Source organism: Lottia gigantea (assembly GCF_000327385.1).
Source record: "Lottia gigantea unplaced genomic scaffold LOTGIsca_73, whole genome shotgun sequence".
NCBI lineage: Eukaryota > Metazoa > Mollusca > Gastropoda > Lottiidae > Lottia > Lottia gigantea.
Genome location: NW_008710453.1, coordinates 767,816 through 780,037, shown reverse-complemented (window position 1 = coordinate 780,037; position 12,222 = coordinate 767,816). Strand labels below are relative to the sequence as shown.

General features: G+C 35.2%; 2 protein-coding genes across 2 annotated transcripts in view; one reads left to right on the top strand and one right to left on the bottom strand.

The window, feature by feature from the left end:
* Nucleotides 1-2,041: 2,041 nt before the first annotated feature.
* Nucleotides 2,042-5,831, top strand: LOTGIDRAFT_131233 (hypothetical protein; the record flags this gene model as incomplete). Its single annotated transcript, XM_009066111.1, has 8 exons — nt 2,042-2,407; nt 2,711-2,849; nt 3,180-3,345; nt 3,715-3,794; nt 3,944-4,074; nt 4,461-4,615; nt 5,068-5,248; nt 5,568-5,831. Coding segments are annotated over 8 exons (1,482 nt in total), but the record flags the coding sequence as incomplete, so codon positions are not given.
* Nucleotides 5,832-6,736: 905 nt separating this feature from the next.
* The window catches only part of LOTGIDRAFT_168230 (hypothetical protein), a gene marked incomplete at both ends in the record, with an annotated part of 7,972 nt that continues 2,486 nt past the window's right edge, over nt 6,737-12,222 (bottom strand). Inside the window, 5 exons of the mRNA XM_009066110.1 lie at nt 6,737-6,820; nt 7,940-8,084; nt 8,308-8,462; nt 8,839-8,955; nt 10,433-10,539. Coding sequence (XP_009064358.1) covers nt 6,737-6,820; nt 7,940-8,084; nt 8,308-8,462; nt 8,839-8,955; nt 10,433-10,539 — 608 coding nt within the window. The remainder of the gene's footprint in view (nt 6,821-7,939; nt 8,085-8,307; nt 8,463-8,838; nt 8,956-10,432; nt 10,540-12,222) is intronic.

The following is a 12,222-nucleotide window of genomic DNA, read 5'->3' as shown; positions in this document are numbered from 1 at the left end:
TGAAAATTGCAACCAACCCTAATATCATTGCTTGCTTGCTTATCTGAATGTCCAGGATTCAATCCCTAAATAGATCGAGTTAATACCGTCGGATTTTCCACCTGGTTTCCCCCTGTCAGTGATGCAAGGCTGACATGTGGAAAAAGTCCAGTCGTTCGGATAGGACAAAAGACCGAATACCGTGTGCCATAGGATGTTCATGCTAAAAAAAATCCCTCCCAAATAAGATGAAGAGAAATAAGACGTAAAATGTTTCGCTAATCGGTTACCTTTTGAACCATAAAACGTCGGTTTTGTTTTTTCCTGCAGAAACATAATTTTTCATTGCCGTGCTATAATTGAGTCAATAAGCATTAATTTTGACTGATCGAAAAAATTGCCATATTTTGTGAAATAAGGACGGAAGCTATATTTGTGATTTAAATGTATGAGCTTCGTATTGATTATTATATTTTCTTTGTAGGAGATGTGAAAGTGATGAAACTTTTAACAAACCAAAAGTTTTGGTTCTTGCGATTTTCAAGTTTTATTTTCAACACATTTGTTTTGCAATGATATTAACGCGCTTTAACTTCAAGTAGTTGTAAATCAATGAACATCATTAACTGCGTTAAATAATATTTCTTTGAACTGATATGATATTTTATGCAAAGTCAAAGTTTTTCGGAATAACTCTTATCTAAATTGAACAAATGGATAATTTGTGCTAAAGATTGTTAATTTTTATGGCTCATATAATGAGTAACTTTATTATTATTCTAAAAAAAATAGACATTTAAAAGTTGTAGTTAGTGAAATAGTGGGATAAAAACCTATGGCAAAGGCCCTTAGGTATTAATAGCAGAATTAAGAAGCTGCCCTATTCCTGTTATTGGTGCGTAAGAGAAGAGATATAACCCACGAGACGTTATTGGTTCAAACCTTGGACAGATCGAAAAGGAGGTCGCAAATTGAATGAGATGTATCATCAAGAATTTAGTCTGTAACAGAAGTGTATCTAGTATCATTGGGTATGGAAGCCGGCTGCGGCCATATTACCCTCGACTTTTCGCCCACGAGACGTCGTGAGACGACAAATCGAGGAAAAAGGCGAGATCGCCTTTTTTACTCTCGCTTTCTCGCCTTTTTCCTCGACTTATTCCTCGCCTTTTTCCTCGCCCTTTTCCTCGTCGTTTTTCCTCGCCTTTTTTCTGGCCTTTTCTGGCCTTTTTCATCGCTTTCTCGCCTTTGTCCTCGCCTTTTTCCTCGTAATTTTTTACCCTCGCTTTCTCGCCTTTTTCGTCACCTTTATTCGCGCCTTTTTCCTCGCCTTTTTCCTCGCTTTCTCGTGGACGAAAAGTCGAGTTTCCACGCTTTCTCGTGGGCGAGAAGTCGAGAGTAGATATGGCAGAAGCCGGCTTCCATAATCGGGCCAGGGTCCTTTACTTGGGCATGCGAAAGGTCTTGTTATGAAGTGAAAACCTTCTAAATGCCCAAAACCCATCTCTCATCTGAAATAGGTTGGCTTCTGGAAGCCTCTGAGAGTTCCAGTCCCAAGGCCTTCTGGGCCTGGCCTCGAGTCTCAATTTTGCCCCCCCCCCCCCTTTCCCGCCCTTCTTCAGGAAAATACCCCCTGGTCTGTTATGTAGTCTGATGTTGATCCAAAGCGTTATCGAAATAAAGTGTGAAATTTCAATGTCATTCTAAAAAAAATTGTGCTGCTTTGTTCCTAGTGATTTGTATTTCACGTACAATTTTTATATCTGTTATTCTTATCAAGCCTTATCATGGTTTCACAAAGATTATAGTTTATGTTAACATTTCGTTTGTTCCTCTTTATAATATTCTATTTCTATACACCATGTATAAACTGTTGTTTATTGGTGTTATATTAGGGAATATCTGGAGTAAGCATGTTTTTTTTCAGTCTTGATTTTAAATGAAAATGCTTCACACGTGTGACATCTTGTATTACGATTCATTTTAGAATGGCATAAGGTACAGGTACAGAAAGGAATCTCATATCATTATCATTATTGTCGTCATTGTAATCATCATCATCATCATCATCATTACATACCTATTACATATAGGTTCAAATGCTGTTTTAAAATTTGCGAAGTCCTATGGCGACCATATGGTATTACAAAGAGGTCCACAGAGGGCAATAGTTTGGGGGTTTTCTGATGTTGTTGGTGATGATGTAACGGTGACAATAAGTGGACATGGTAGCAGTAAAGCAACAATCACTAAGAATACTCATGGTAATGGTGGTGTCTGGAAAGTTAAATTACCTGCCATGACAGATCCTGGACCATTCAGTATTACAGCTTCTTCTAAAGAGGGTTCCATCAAAATAGACGATGTTTTGTTCGGTGACGTCTGGATCTGTTCTGGACAAAGTAACATGGAATTTAACATCCATGACGTAAGTACTAAATTATGAAACTTTTCATTGGGGACAAGCATAATCCTAAAAAGTGTGCCCTACTGCTCTCCTATCTGTAGTATACAAGAAACAAATACATTTAGAAAATTGCCCTAGATTTCCCAATTAGAAAATACAATGTTATCTTTTTCTGTGAGGTAAACCTGATAATGATTGTTTATCCTCAACACACTTCGGCAGCATGAGGTGATCTTTATTCAAATGGAAAATCCGAGAAATTTAGGTTTTTTTCCATCAATGCCAAGCAAACTCAACTTTAAATTTAGATGTTGTTGATTCTAGATGTTTAATAGTTCTACTGTACAAGCTGATGGTTTTAATTATGATAAAGTAAGGTATATGAAAGTTGACCATGATCAACAAACCACTGTGAATAACGATTTAAAACATATCTCTATATCCTGGACAAAACCAAACCAAGGTTAGTTCTTAGTCAGGTGTGGTCGTCTATTTGGTTGTGTTACTAGACTTACACAGTACGTTTCTGTTGAATTGTAGGAGCACCTGACTTCAGATTTTAAAGCTGACAAGTGATACTAATAAAAACTGAGCTCTTTCTGAATAACTGAACCCAGGAGCAACAGGAAGTGTAAATGGTTGTGATTTAACTTGAAGGTGCCAATGGGCTGGTGCTTTTGTGTTTATTTTGGCAATTGTCGATCTAGGTCTATATTCTGATATAACCCTTTTCAGTAGTGTATACAAAAGAAACCTAATTAGTTAAATTAAGCTTATATCTATTGATTTACAGCAACCTTGCCGTGGATTTCTGCGATATGTTTTCTGTTTGGTAAGAATATACACACTGATCGTAAATATCCTATTGGAATGGTTGAGTCAGACTGGGGAGGAACACCTATAGAAACTTGGTCTTCTCCAGATGCTTTAGCAGCTTGTCCAAAGAATAGAAGGAAAAGGTAAGAATGTGTATACCATGCCTTCTTCCATTTTTCACCTAGTTCTTAGTATCTTATCGATTCCAGAATCACCATATAAACATAATTTATATTTCATAAGCTAGACTCTTCCTCCTTAAAATACTGTCCATTGCGTATCCTATTTTGTATATCAAAAATCAAAATCCGATGGCTTTTAGTAGCAATAATGATATGTAATTGAAAATGCTTGCTTGAAGCATAATCTCAGAGCAAGGTACCAACGATACCCCCTGTATATGAAAGCGTTAAGTAAATACCCTTGTGGCTTTTGGAAAATGGTTTGTCATATAATTTGATAGTTGCTTTCTTAATGACGGTTTATGAAGGTGTTGGACTTTTTAGATATAGTTGGGAAGATAGTGGATGTTGGAATGCCATGATAGAACCTATATTACCAATGACTATAACAGGTGCTATTTGGTACCAAGGTATGTTCGGGTTAACCAATCTACTAGTTATAATCTGAAATATAGTCTACATAGACACCACTTTTTAAAAAAAGATCTGGCCAAGGACCAAGAGGTTGAGAGAATCTTCGTTAAAAGATAGTTGTTTCTTTCTTTGTCGGTGGTTTCAGGTGAATCTAATGCTGGTAGAGTGAAGTACTATGACTGTCAACAACAACACATGATAGAAGACTGGAGAAGAAGATTTCACGATGCTTCTCTTGGTGAAACTAAAAATGATTTTTACTTTGGGTATGTTCAGGTAAGATGCTATAAAGACTTGAGAGCCTGAACGATTTCTTGAGATACGTTTCTTTAAGAAACTGAAATTCGGGTTTAGAGACGTCACAAGGTTGTAGTTGTAAAAGCTCTCTATGTGTCATAAATTTTAAATGTTTAGATGTAAAAGTTCGATTAACTAAATGCATAGATATACGAAAAAGAAAGTTGGATTTTTCTGCTTTGGAGTAGTACCAATATTGGAAGAACTAACTGATTCATGGTTTAGATTTGCTAGAAGTTGTACTTCACAACTTCATGGCACAAATATGCTACTGGCAGAGAATACGAACATGGCTGGTTGCATCATGAACAATTCTTATGATATGCTTGAAAGGTACACTATTGGTATTCAATACTTACTTTCAGTTAGCTGCCTTCAGAAATGCCAACTTTGTTGATCCCTGGGCAAGTATGAGATGGACACAAACAGCAAATCATGGATATTCACCAAATCCTGATCAGAAGAACGTTTTTATGGCAATTGCTATGGATTTACCTGATTTTACAGGGCCTAGAGGACCGTAAGATACTTTTTCTTGCACTTTTCAGTTGGCAACCTACAGAACAGTCGATTCAGCTGATCATGCATGGTCTAAAATTAGGTTAGCTCAGACAGCGTATCATGGTTATTCTCCCAATGCAGATCAGAAGAATGTATTTATGGCAGTTAGTATGGACCTACCAGATTTAAATGCACCAAGAGGCCCGTAAGCTTTATTGCCCAAATCTTTCAAACTGTTAACTCGACTGTAAATGTATGATTTGACTGTAGAATAAAACCCATAAAATTTGGGTAATTTAGTAACCGTTGAATTGCGAAATGGTAACAATACCTTTTGTTGCACTTATGTCGATCCGACATATCTGATGCAACTCTGAATGTAATTAAGTTTCTCAACACGGCATACAGGCAGTTACCAGTGTTTATTGTGCTGATTTGGTAGTTTTGATATTTTAGTATCTCTGCTTGCAGAATTCACCCCAGAGATAAATTAGATGTGGCAAACCGGTTATCATTGGCTGCTAGAGGGGTTGCTTATAAAGAGCATGTAGAATACCAGGGTCCTTTCCCATCTCGATACAGGGTGACTGGAAAACAGTTAGTTATTCAATATGATAAACCAATTCAAGTTAGAAGCAGTGTTGGTTTTGAGGTAAATATTAAAACCTTTCTACAACTAGAGCCTTGGTTTCCAACATTTTCAAAATTTGTCATCAGTACCCCCGGGAGTAACGGGCTGCTTCGACAGTTTCAGTATATTTCTTAATACCTGGGGAAGATGATGGTTCACGAAGAGTCCTTAGAGTTTGGGACCAGAGCACTATCACTCGTTAAAGCAGCGTTTATTTACAAGCAATATTCATATAACGTAACAATCTATTTCGAAAATGTTCGCTTTTCATGTGCCTTAAGAGCCAATCCTAATTTCATGAATCAGACCGTACTGTACAAATGTCTTATTAATTTCACAGGTTTGCTGTTCAACTTCTAGTTCTAGCACTTGTAGCGTCCACGACCATTGGACGGCAGCATCTGTAATTCAACATGGTGATAACAGCGGTACTCTAGACATTGCTGGTTGTCAGGGCCGCCATCTGGTTGGAGTGAGGTACGCCTGGAAAGAAACTCCATGTGTTTTCAAGAAATGTCCAGTGTATGGTAAAGCCAGTAACCTACCTGGACCTTCGTTTATCCAACATGGTAATTTGAGTGGATCCAACACAATTATTGGCTAGACAGTTACATTGATACAGAAGTTAAAAAATGAACTGCTTTTTTCCTCGATTTGTATCATTTTCAATAAGTATATTTTAACTGTGAATACAAGAGAAATGCCATATATTACAATAAAAAAGGAGTTTTTAACAAAAAGATATGCAAGCAAAACTAAACCTAGACGTTATTCGAGAATTGTGCCTGGATGATATAGCTCACGACTATTTAAAATCCATGCGCAAAACATAATGAACAATACGATCAAAATTTGGTGATAAAACTTTACGAATATCAACTTTAACACAGTTAGACACATTGAATACTTTAACCCATATCTCACTAACTACAACTTTCCAATCGCAAAACTTTTTATGACATGACTCAAAGTTACTCATTTAATTAGACAATAAAAAGATAGATTCTCAATAATATTTTTGGCAAAAAATTATCCGTTTTTGTCCACATAGATACCAGTTAATCTGAACAAACAATGACTGATAAGACCAATTATCACTAATCAGTGTCAATCTGCCATACGTTCATCTTCTTATAAGAAACATTGAGTTATGTAGATTATTACGTAGTTATTAAAAGGAACTATAGCCCTTAGTACGACTAGGAATATGTGTTAAAACAACAGAAATCCATTTATAAATCTATAACACTAAGCTATCATCCACGTAATTATTCCAAAAAAACCTTAAAATGTGTAGTTATAAGATTATATCGTATTATGTGAGATAACCGAGGGGTTTCAAATTACCAATCAGTTATCACTTCGGGATAACAAAACCTTTTTCAGTGATTTTATGAGTTTCCATGTTTTCAAGCCTCAACCGATTGATAACGTCACTAACATATTATTTGTTAAGCTAAGATAATCCTTCGATCACCACTTTTTTAATTATAGTCCATAGTCCATAGTTCATAGCCGAGTCCATATTAGGTTAATATCAAACATGATAGATGAAATCATTAATATAGTTTCTCTAAACCATTGCTTTAACTTCTGAAAAAATAATTGTATTGAGATTATTAGTTTGAAAATCATTCTAAATTGCACATTGAATAATGTACTAAAATTTAACTTGAAAGAGGATATAGACGTCAGAATAGTTTATAGCAGGCCTGTGCAACCTTTCCGAAACGGCGGGCCACATTTGAGGGATGCGAGTAGGCCGTGGGCCACGTAACCAACCAGCAATGAATCATGGAATAACAGACATATTTGACTAAAATCATCACACGAGGTCAGACCTCTTTAACGATTTGATTGGTTAGATTCATTTGGACGTCATACTTTGATTTAACAGCGTGGATATAATGGAAATCGATATCAGAATAGGCAGCGACATCTGAGGGCCACACCAACAGTGACAAGAGCAAACGAAGCACTTGCTCGCGGGCCGCATATCCCTCAAATTTGAAAGTATCCAGCAGGAAATGCGTCACTTTAGTCATTGGTTCGCTACTGTTAATCCAGCGATTGATCTGTTTCTACCAGATGACACCAGTTGCTAGCAGTCACTGAAAATCGAGCTGTTCGCAGATTCTGTTGACCATTACACATGGTAAAGTGAACGCTAACTTACATAATGCCGAGTAAACATGTGAATTTTCGCTTTTGGCAACAAATGAAGAGTAATTTTCTTCTACTTTCTTTTTTCTCCCTTTGGTCATTTCGCTGGCTGCATCATAGATAAATCCATACTGAGACTGTTGAAAATAAACAAGGGGCTAGTTATGAAATTGTCTATATCCAAAGGAAACTGTTTAATGAAAAATGCTTTGCTGTTTTTCATATATGTTAGTAATCCAATGGTAGATATTCTGTGGCTCTTAAAAAGTTCCAAATACCTCGTTTGACTTTACTGGTACTATAGAGTAAAGATGCTCCTGAAGTTCAGTAGTTTTTACATGCTCGTGTTCAAAGTAGAAACTGCGAAACCAATATTCCATAGAAAACTTGCAGTGATCGATTGTATCTAGCCATGGACTTCTTTTCCTAACGATATTTTTATACCCTATAAGCTGGTGGTAAGCAACATAATTATTGTTATTCAATATAATCTGTTAAATTTTCCAAAAAATGACTACGACTTCTAGACCAGAAAATTTAAATGTTTACCTCTAATGTAATAATCTGTGTTCGTGCATTTAACATCTTCAAAACAATTTCATAGATATCAATTTCATCTGACAATTCATTATCACGTATAGTTCGTCTACAAATATCTACACCAATCATAACCCCACATCTTCCATTTCCGGTCCTACAAATGAAGGATTTTATAATGGATGTATAAATATCTAAAATTATCAAATATTTTATGTCATTTTAGTTGATCAAAATTTCCCGTTCACAAAAATATATAAGAAAATTGGCATGTTAAGATTTCTTGAGAAACGGTCGCCGAATCTTAATTTGTCGATCTCAAGCAACATCTTGAAATAACCCTCATAATTTTTCGGAGAAAGGAGGAAAGATGTTCATACCTTGAATGGAAGACGATTTTTCCTTCCGCAAGTGTCTCTGGTACATTACTATACACATCCTCTAAGAAATCTATAACATCTTTTGGAGATAATGTCGGACAACCATCTTTCCAACCTGGTAAATGATAATGGCGTAACGAGCGATGTTTACTACCCTAGAATAAAACAGTCCTAGAAAATAACAGGAAATGACTCACAAGAAATGACAGGTATATTTATAACAAAGGAGTAATCATTAAAGTTCCTCTAACTGATTTTTCCCGTGCAAATTATTTTGCAATTTTTTTATTAATGATCTCTTGTCATTGCATGTTATTTCGTAAGTTTCTCGTTTGCGTCTAGTGAATTTGGTGAATGTGGTGTACATTGTTCCGGAATGTAGTGCATATTTCCGGAATTCGGTGCATATTGTTCCGGAATGTGATTTATATTGTTCCGGAATGTTGTGTATGTTGTTCCAGAACTTGAAAGAGCGATTAACTATATTGATGTGGAGGAATTAGTTTTACGATATTAAATAAAGATAAATACCTTGGTCAGTTCAAATATGTTGCTTGTAAAGTTCTTCTGGGTGATAATCTTCTTAAGTTCTATCGTCAATTTATCAACTTTCTTGATCGTATTCAAATCATTCCAATATTGATGGAACTGAAATCATATAAGTAATATTCAGCGATAATAAAGCTACCATGCTCTTTTCATCTTTGTATTTTTCTAGGTACATATCCTGAAGGTTGAGATACATGTATGTTGTAATTTTTCGGATCACAGGAATCGAACTGTATTGTAAAGTAACAATGTTCTTTAGGTCTTGTAGTTTGTGGTGGTTTTGGGATATCGATAAGCTCAAAATTAAATCAAAAATGTTATCATACAGAGATAAAAAATACAATTTACCGATCTGTCTATATCGGATAACATAATTATAGAATGAACTTCCTCTTGCCAAATCATAGTCCAAAAATCTTCCACTGTACATCTCAACGGATCAATTGTTACAATGTATTCTTTCTGTTTACCGCTGGAACCCTATAGTCAGAGCAAAAAGGTTGGGTTTTAGAAACATTTTACATTTAATGCAAGCATTCGATACATGGCTCGAAATATGAAATTGGAAATTTCTAGCTACTCTCATCAATATAACTAACTATTAATGATATTACAGTACTGTAACTATATTCAAGTGACTTACGAAAAAAACAGATTTGAAAATAGTCTGGAAGAAGAGCAATGGGATTTACAGATCCATGAAGAAGAAAGGTAACAATTCGGGGCAGTTGGGAAAAAGATTAGTAGTGCAGAGAGGAACGAAGTTTGGTAGAAGAGATAAGGAGTGTAGAGAGGAACGAAGTCGGGAAGAAGAGATAAGGAGTGCAGAGAGGAATGAAGTCGGAGTAGTGGTAAGAATGGATCAGGGGGTGTAGAGAGGAATGAGGGAAGAAGAGATAAGGAGTGCAGAGAGGAATGAAGTCGGGGTAGTGGTAAGAATGGATCAGGGGGTGAAGAGAGGAATGAGGGAAGAAGAGATAAGGAGTGCAGAGAGGAATGAAGTCGGAGTAGTGGTAAGAATGGATCAGGGGGTGTAGAGAGGAATGAGGGAAGAAGAGATAAGGAGTGTAGAGAGGAATGTAGTCGGGGTAGTGGTAAGAATGGATCTGGTGTGTAGAGAGGAATGAGGGAAGAAGAGATAAGGAGTGTAGTCATGGTAGTGGTAAGAATGGATCAGGGGATGTAGAGAGGATTGAGGGAAGAAGAGATAAGGAGTGTGGGAGGAATGAAGTCGGGGTAGTGGGAAGGAGATAGGAGAGGAATGAAGTTGGGGTAGTGGTAAGAATGGATCAGGTGTGTAGATAGGAATGACGTAGGGGTAGTATGGATAAGGAGTGTGGTCTTGGTAGTTGGGAAGAAGAGATAAGGAGGGGAACGAAGTCAGTGTATTAGGGAAGAAGAGATTATGAGTGCATGATATTTACAGAAATATAACCTGTTGCTAATGATACTTACAGAAATATAACCTGATTCCTTTATCCTAATGATATTTACAAGATTATTATTACACTTATTACAAAAGTCAGTATATATTCTAATGACACTTACAAAATAACCATATTTTAAAGACACTTACTGCAATATAACTTGCATTTATATAATCAGTACAGGAGATATTTACATAATCATTCATTTTCTTAATTGGTTCATCTCCGCGAATCAACTTCACTCGATTTACATCATCTGTAATCACAATATAGAGTTAAAAACGAGAAAAGTTCAGCAAGTAAAAGTAAAAACTGAGAAGAGTTCAGCAAGTAACAGTATATATAGAGAAAAAATCAGCAAGTAACAATATAAATTGAGAAAAGTTCTGCAAGTAACAGTATAAATTGAGAAAAGTTCAGTAAGTAACAGTATAAAGTGAGAAAAAGTTCAGCATGTAACAGTAGAAATTTTGAAAAGTTCATCAATAAACAGTAGAAATTGTGAAAAGGTCAGCAAGTAACAGTATGAATTGAGAAAAGTTGAGCAAGTAACAGTATGAATAGAGAAAAGTTGAGCAAGTAACAGTATAAATTGAAAACAGTATAAATCGAGATAAGTTCAGTAAGTAACAGTATAAACTGCTAAGAGTTCAGTAAGCAACAGTATAAATTGAGAAAAGTTCAGTAAGTTACCGTATCAATTGAGAAAAGTTCAGCAAGTAACAGTATAAATAGAGAAAAGTTCAGCAAATAATAGTATAAATTGAGAAAAGTTCAGCAAGTAACAATATAAATTGAGAAAAGTTCAGAAAGTAACAATGTAAATTGAAAAAAGTTCAGCAAGTAAAAGTATAAACTGAGAAGAGTTCAGCAAGAAGCAGTATAAATTGAGAAAGTTCAGTAAGTTACCGTATCAATTGAGAAAAGTTCAGCAAGTAACAGTATAAATAGAGAAAAGTTCAGCAAGTAATAGTATAAATAGAGAAAAGTTCAGCAAATAATAGTATAAATTGAGAAAAGTTCAGCAAGTAACAGTATAAATAGAGAAAAGTTCAGCAAGAAATAGTATAAATTGAGAAAAGTTCAGCAAGTAACAGTATAAATAGAGAAAAGTTCAGCAAGAAATAGTATAAATAGAGAAAAGTTCAGCAAGTAATAGTATAAATTGAGAAAAGTTCAGCAAGTAACAATATAAATTGAGAAAAGTTCAGCAAGTAATAATGTAAATTGAAAAAAGTTCAGCAAGTAAAAGTATAAATTGAGAAAAGTTCAGCAAGTAATAATGTAAATTGAAAAAAGTTCAGCAAATAATAGTATAAACTGAGAAAAGTTCAGCAAGTAGCAGTATAAATTGAGAAAAGTTCAGTAAGTTACCGTATCAATTGAGAAAAGTTCAGCAAGTAACAGTATAAACTGAGAAAAGTTCAGCAAGTAATAGTATAAATTGAGAAAAGTTCAGCAAGTAAAAGTATAAACTGAGAAGAGTTCAGCAAGTAACAGTATAAATTGAGAAAAGTTCAGCAAGTAAAAGTATAAACTGAGAAAAGTTCAGCAAGTAAAAGTATAAACTGAGAAGAGTTCAGCAAGTAACATTGTAAATAGAGAACAGTTCAGCAAGTAAAAGTATAAACTGAGAAGAGTTCAGCAAGTAACAGTATAAATTAAGAAAAGTTCAGCAAATAAAAGTATAAACTGAGAAGAGTTCAGCAAGTAACAGTGTGAATTGAGAAAAGTTTAGCAAGTAACAATATAAATAGAGAACAGTTCAGCAAGTAAAAGTATAAACTGAGAAGAGTTCAGCAAGTAACAGTATAAATTAAGAAAAGTTCAGCAAAAAAAAGTATAAACTGAGAAGAGTTCAGCAAGTAACAGTGTGAATTGAGAAAAGTTTAGCAAGTAACAATATAAATAGAGAAAAGTTCAGCAAGTAAAAGTATAA